The 5,582-nt window shown below is 37.5% G+C and overlaps 2 protein-coding genes across 2 annotated transcripts; one reads left to right on the top strand and one right to left on the bottom strand.

Moving 5' to 3' along the window:
* Window positions 1-5: 5 nt before the first annotated feature.
* Window positions 6-752, bottom strand: LOC140970125 (WAT1-related protein At3g28050-like; the record flags this gene model as incomplete). Its single annotated transcript, XM_073431716.1, has 3 exons — window positions 421-752; window positions 246-311; window positions 6-156 (listed from the first exon to the last, which is right to left on the bottom strand). Coding segments are annotated over exons 1-3 (432 nt in total), but the record flags the coding sequence as incomplete, so codon positions are not given.
* A 1,367-nt stretch (window positions 753-2,119) lies between these two features.
* LOC140970124 (peptidyl-prolyl cis-trans isomerase CYP38, chloroplastic-like) lies at window positions 2,120-5,168 on the top strand. The gene is made up of 7 exons (XM_073431715.1): window positions 2,120-2,479; window positions 2,674-2,970; window positions 3,115-3,314; window positions 3,901-4,136; window positions 4,234-4,376; window positions 4,456-4,527; window positions 4,785-5,168. The coding sequence occupies exons 1-7, from the start codon at window positions 2,294-2,296 to the stop codon at window positions 5,010-5,012; spliced, it is 1,362 nt and encodes a 453-aa protein (XP_073287816.1). The 5' UTR covers window positions 2,120-2,293; the 3' UTR covers window positions 5,013-5,168.
* Window positions 5,169-5,582: the final 414 nt, after the last annotated feature.

Raw genomic sequence — 5,582 nt, 5'->3', positions numbered from 1 at the left:
AAAAAAAGAAAGCTGAAAAAGGAAGCGGAAGCGCGACAAAACCTGAAAATAAATGCAAGCACAAAAGTAAAGGCCGGGACCAAGTTGCTCATTGCCAAAGCACGCGTGGGAGAACTGTAATTGATTCCGGTGTATTCCATGATCTGCGAAGTATACCTGCATTCACCGAAAAAAAAAAGTACTCTATAAAGGATTATTTGGTTAAATTGTCAGATAATTTCCGTGAATAATATAATTTTGCACACCCGATGACTCCGAGGAGAACGATCTTGAGCAGTATGGAGAAATTCAACGGTGGCAGAGCTCGTGATCTACGCGATTCGCGGCAATTTTGTCATTCAAAATTCAGTTTACGCGATCAAATTATAAGAAATCGTATTAGCCAAGTCAAAAGAGAGATATATATTAAGCACATCTGACCGACTCGATAAGAACGACGACGGGAGGAGAACTAGAGCTGCGACGGCGTAGGCGTAGACCACAAAGACATGGCGGCTCATACCACTGCGGGTGGCGAGCTTGTAGAGTGTGTTGAGGCCGACGTTGGTGCACTCCATGACCACTATCGCCGTGAACGGCAGTACTTCCCGGTAGCAGAAACTTCTGGGGTTCCTTGCTCCTCCGCTTCTCGCCATGTCCTCAGCTCCTTTGTGTTGCTTGTGGCTTCCAAGCGACGCTGCAGATGCTCGAAGCAATTGTTGGTTAAGTAAACTTTGTCTACCACACAGTGTTGAGTGGACTGAGGATTGACTTAAATTGAAAATCTTAGGACAATATCATGGATAAAATTATTAATATTGTGTTTTTTTTCCTAGCTATAATATAGATATTATTTTGATATAAAATATTTTTTTTATTTCATATGACTAAAAATAAATTCATGTTCCTTCGTTCTCTTCCCCCTGTTCTTTTCAGTTTTCAGATTCTGCTTACATCTATATTGTTTAGTTACAATTCTTTTGATTTTCATCCATGATAAATTAATATATTGGCTGAATTTATTAACTTTGTCTTCTCCTTAAACTTTTATTTGTTCGACGTACAATTCCTAATGATTGTACAATTTTTGCAGAAAAACATTTGCCTTTGATTGTTGCAAGAATCAATTATTAATTGAAGTCCATGTCTTCCTTATAGAAAGTGGAAAACTTTAAAATTCCGATTGGGACATGACATGCATGCATCTTTTTGGCTATGCTTTCCAAATCATATTTTTTTTTCTATTTAATTTTCTTTAACCGCGAGTGTCTTCAATATATAATATTAATTTATTGTGTTATATACATAACGCATGTATACGTCCGCTAGTATCTAATTGAAAAATACATGATAGCAACATTATACCATTTTTGTATAAGTTATTAAAACAAATTTACGATGTATGTTTTAAAAGGACTTAAAACATAAATAAATGCTTGACAAATAAGTGTATTTTTGATAAATAAATTCATGTTAGAGAGTATTTTGTTTAACATAATAATAAAGGATTGTATGTATAAGATATAAGAGTGATTTAGAATGTTGTAATGTCTTGTGATAATATGCAATATAATAATATCACACACAAATAAATAATTTTAATTAAAAGTAACACATAGATAATTATACACAAGTGTGTTCACTTATGTGATGCATCAACTCGAAATAATCATTAGAAAAAACAATCGAGTTTACAAAACCAATACTATTGAAGAAATAAAAAAAAAACTATGTTTTTTAATAAGATAAGAAAGTAAATTGAATCATAAAATATCAATAAAAAAAATAACCAAAACAAATTTATAGCAACAAAATAATTCTTTAATAAATATTTTGTACGAGTGTTGTCCGGCTTGATAAGTTATTGCAATGCTATCTCCTTTTTTTTTTTTTCAAAATTATCACCCACGCCTGTATTGAGCTATTTGGGTTTCATATTGAACAATCAATTATTTAGCTTGAACGATTTGCTCAAGTACAAAGGAAATCTTGGCTTTGACTATTATTTGATTTTGGGCTTTACCTGGATCGATGCCTCTTTTAGAAATGAAGCCCGGTCCAAACTCCAGACCCAATAGTCCAAGGACCACAACACAGTTCATCATCTTATCTGGAGTGTGAGGTTGACCAAGACGGCGTTCGATTCTGCGCCGCGCCCGCTGTGGCTTGGATATTCGTTTCCTTCCCCGTATTTTTCTGAACCTTATCCTTTTTCTCTTCAATCGTTTTCTCACAGCCTGTCTTCATTCATTTATTCAAGATCCCTATGTTTTTTCTAATCTTTTGCTAAAGTTGGAACTAAGTACTTTCACCAATGGCAGCTATGATTTCATTCCACCGTTGTCCGTTTTCACATTTAACAGCCACCACGAAGTTTTTTGCCCATAAGGTTCCACCTAAGTGTGGCAAGGATTCATCTTTAAGTGATTCTTCGACCCGGCGGTGTAAACCTCTTTTTTCTTCTCAAAAGCCGAGTTCGTTTCTCCCTGCAGCTGAACAGGCAAGCTCTCGTCCATTTCATCCTATTTCAAGAATGTTTTCTCCTTACAGCTCGTATACATACATGTTTCAAGATTTTTCTTGTTTCATAGATTTCTTGTGGGTGATGAATTGTGAACGATGATACTGGCGTGTGTAGATTTCGCCAGAAATTTGACGTTTAATATGGGGTTTTATATGATTTATGTTTTGTAGAGAGATGGGTTTTATGCAATAAAAAAATGTGCCATTTCCGTGGCACTTGCAGTTGGGTTGATTACCGGTGCTCATGCATTGGGATGGCCAGAAATGGCTAGTGCCAAAGCTATTTTTCCAGCATTGCCAGATGTTTCGGTTCTGATTTCGGGGCCGCCAATTAAGGACCCGGGAGCGTTGTTGAGGTATGCATTGCCTATTGATAATAAGGCGATTCGGGAGGTTCAGAAGCCACTTGAAGATATTACTGAAAGTTTGAAGATTGCAGGTGTCAAGGCCCTTGATTCTGTGGAAAGAGTGAGAAACCTCAATTGTTGCTATGATCTTATTTGTTATTTGTTCTGTTATGAAATTAAGAATTTGTTTTTATAGAGGGGTGTTCTTACAATTTTCACAGTTTATAATAAAGTTGACTTTTAGCATTTGCTTGGAGCTGTGTAGAATGTCAGGCAGGCATCTAGGAATTTGAAGCAAGGTAGAACCTTGATTGTCCAAGGTCTCGCAAAATCAAAGGTTGACGATGGGGTTGAATTGCTCAACAAGCTGGAAACAGGATTCGAGGAGCTTTTAAAAATTGTGCAGGACAGGAATCGTGATGCTGTTGCACCTAAGCAGAAGGAGTTGCTTAACTATGTTGGAGGGTGAGACATGAAATCTTTGTTGCTCATCCATTCGAACATGAACCGACTCCTAACCTATAGGTTTATAGGGAATGCTATAGTTCTGTCATAATGCTCGGAATAATTTAAATAAGAGACCTGTTAGATCTTAAACTCAATTGTTTCTTATCCTGTTTCATGTCGTGGATAAGTTAAATATACCTAACATGTTGGCTATTTTGGAATCCTGCTTGGTTATGGAGTTCATGTCGTACCCATCATCTCACGTTCAAGTTTCATGTTGACCCTTTTTCCATCCATGTAAGATAAGTGACGCAGATAGTCAAAATGCTCTAGTTTTATATCACATAGGTTGAATCTGAGTTCATACAGCTTTGTACAGGAAATTTTTTGCCGGTGCTGTGCCTTTTAAGGAAATCTTTTGTGATGGGATTTCTTGTTAGAAAACTGCTGATAACCCGAACCTTCTTGATTTCCAAATGTTCCCCTTAGGTCTAGAAAACGGGAAGAAGTTGCAAACAAGAAGTTTCCTAAAATAAGCTATTCTTATTTAAATCCTTGTCATTGACTGCAGCTGAGATCTTCCTGGGGCATTGGGTTTCTGCAGTGTCGAAGAGGATATGGTGGATGGCTTTCCTTATGAAGTGCCTGACGAATATAAAGATATGCCGCTACTGAAGGGGAGGGCTACTGTCAATATGAAGGTCAAGTTGAAGAACAATCCTAACATGAATGAATGTGTATTCCGTATTGTTTTGGATGGTTATAACGCCCCCGTAACTGCTGGAAACATGGTGGATTTGGTTGAGAGGCATTTCTACGACGGCATGGAGATTCAGAGAGGTAAAAATGGGTCAAGAAAGTAAATTTTCAGTTATTCTATGCCATCATATACATTGTTTTTGTGATGCTCGATGTGATATTTATGTTTCTTTTATAGCTGATGGCTTTGTAGTCCAAACGGGAGATCCTGATGGTCCCGCAGAGGGTTTTGTTGATCCCAGTACCGGAAAGACCCGCACAATTCCTCTCGAAATTATGGTGAAGGGAGAAAAGGCTCCATTCTATGGTGAGACTCTGGAAGTAAGTTTGTTTTTCACAGAGTCCCCACAAATTCCATGCTTCTCCGGTAAGAAATATAAGTGCTGCCGTTCTTGGACAGGAACTTGGTCTATACAAGGCCCAAACAAAGCTTCCGTTTAATGCATTTGGAACTATGGCCATGGCTCGAGAGGTAAGTTGTGACTTGTGATCCATCAGCAATGTACCCAAAAATCCAGTCGAGAGAGAGGTGGTGAACAAATGAGATGATTCAATTTAATTTTGGGCGGGGGCGGGGGTGAAAAGGTTCACTTTTTTTAAGGAAAAACCTACACCAAACAGAATTTTTTTCAAGGAGGCAGATGTAGTGTATCCAGTCTTTTATCTCGGGTTAATACTTAATAGTATTAAAACTTCCCCAAGTCATTCCATGCTTTGTTTCGACAACAGGAATTCGAGAACAATTCAGCTTCAAGCCAGGTATTTTGGCTGTTGAAAGAGAGTGAGCTAACTCCTAGCAACGCCAACATACTGGATGGTCGCTATGCGGTGTTTGGGTATGTAACAGAGAACGAGGATATTTTGGCGGATGTAAAGGTTGGAGATGTAATAGAATCCATGCAAGTTGTGGCTGGCCTGGAAAATCTTGTAAATCCCAGCTACAAGATTGCTGGATAGATCACATATTTGGGCTATCGATTCAAGGATCCTCTGAAAAGACTTGAACTTCCTTTTTATTGAGCAATGCCGGTACTTTGTCTCAATGATTCAGTAAATTTTGTGAGTAATGTATTGAATTTATTTCGAGAAATATCGTGGGATCGCAGTTTTTAGAGTCATCGACTGGCCAATTGGGCTGGAAGTAGATTCAATGTGTATTGAGTTGCTTGAACCTAAAATTTTAGGGGAAAAAAGTAAAATATATTGTGTTCCTATGAACTTAATTGTTGAATATTTTTCGAAATAAAGATAAGCATGTAATTATAAGCTAATTAATATTTGGAAGCGAAAGCATATTTGTATCAGAACTGAGTGGTTTATGACTACATAGATAAACAATGACCAGCGTATTCCTCTGTTGGCTTTCATGCTTCATTTGTAATTTTTTTTGGATGTGTGAGTAACTAGGAAGAATTGGAATATAAGTCAATTATAAACTTGAAAAAGGGGAACGCAAAATGATTCACTGGGAAACCCTTTGAGTCTAGTACACAGCAAGAACTGGAGAGCGCAGTTTGTTGACAGGAA

Source organism: Primulina huaijiensis, unplaced genomic scaffold, assembly GCF_012295235.1.
Source record: "Primulina huaijiensis isolate GDHJ02 unplaced genomic scaffold, ASM1229523v2 scaffold43357, whole genome shotgun sequence".
In the NCBI taxonomy this organism is placed as follows: domain Eukaryota; kingdom Viridiplantae; phylum Streptophyta; class Magnoliopsida; order Lamiales; family Gesneriaceae; genus Primulina; species Primulina huaijiensis.
This window is presented reverse-complemented; position numbering and strand designations above follow the sequence as displayed.

What these genes read in the sequence shown, in the direction of transcription:
- LOC140970124 (XM_073431715.1), top strand. Translation starts at nt 2,294, where the DNA reads ATGGCAGCTATGATTTCATTCCACCGTTGTCCGTTTTCACATTTAACA. An exon ending in TTCTCCCTGCAGCTGAACAG is followed by an intron (nt 2,480 to 2,673) that starts GCAAGCTCTCGT and finishes TATGTTTTGTAG; the next exon opens with AGAGATGGGTTTTATGCAAT. An exon ending in CCCTTGATTCTGTGGAAAGA is followed by an intron (nt 2,971 to 3,114) that starts GTGAGAAACCTC and finishes GGAGCTGTGTAG; the next exon opens with AATGTCAGGCAGGCATCTAG.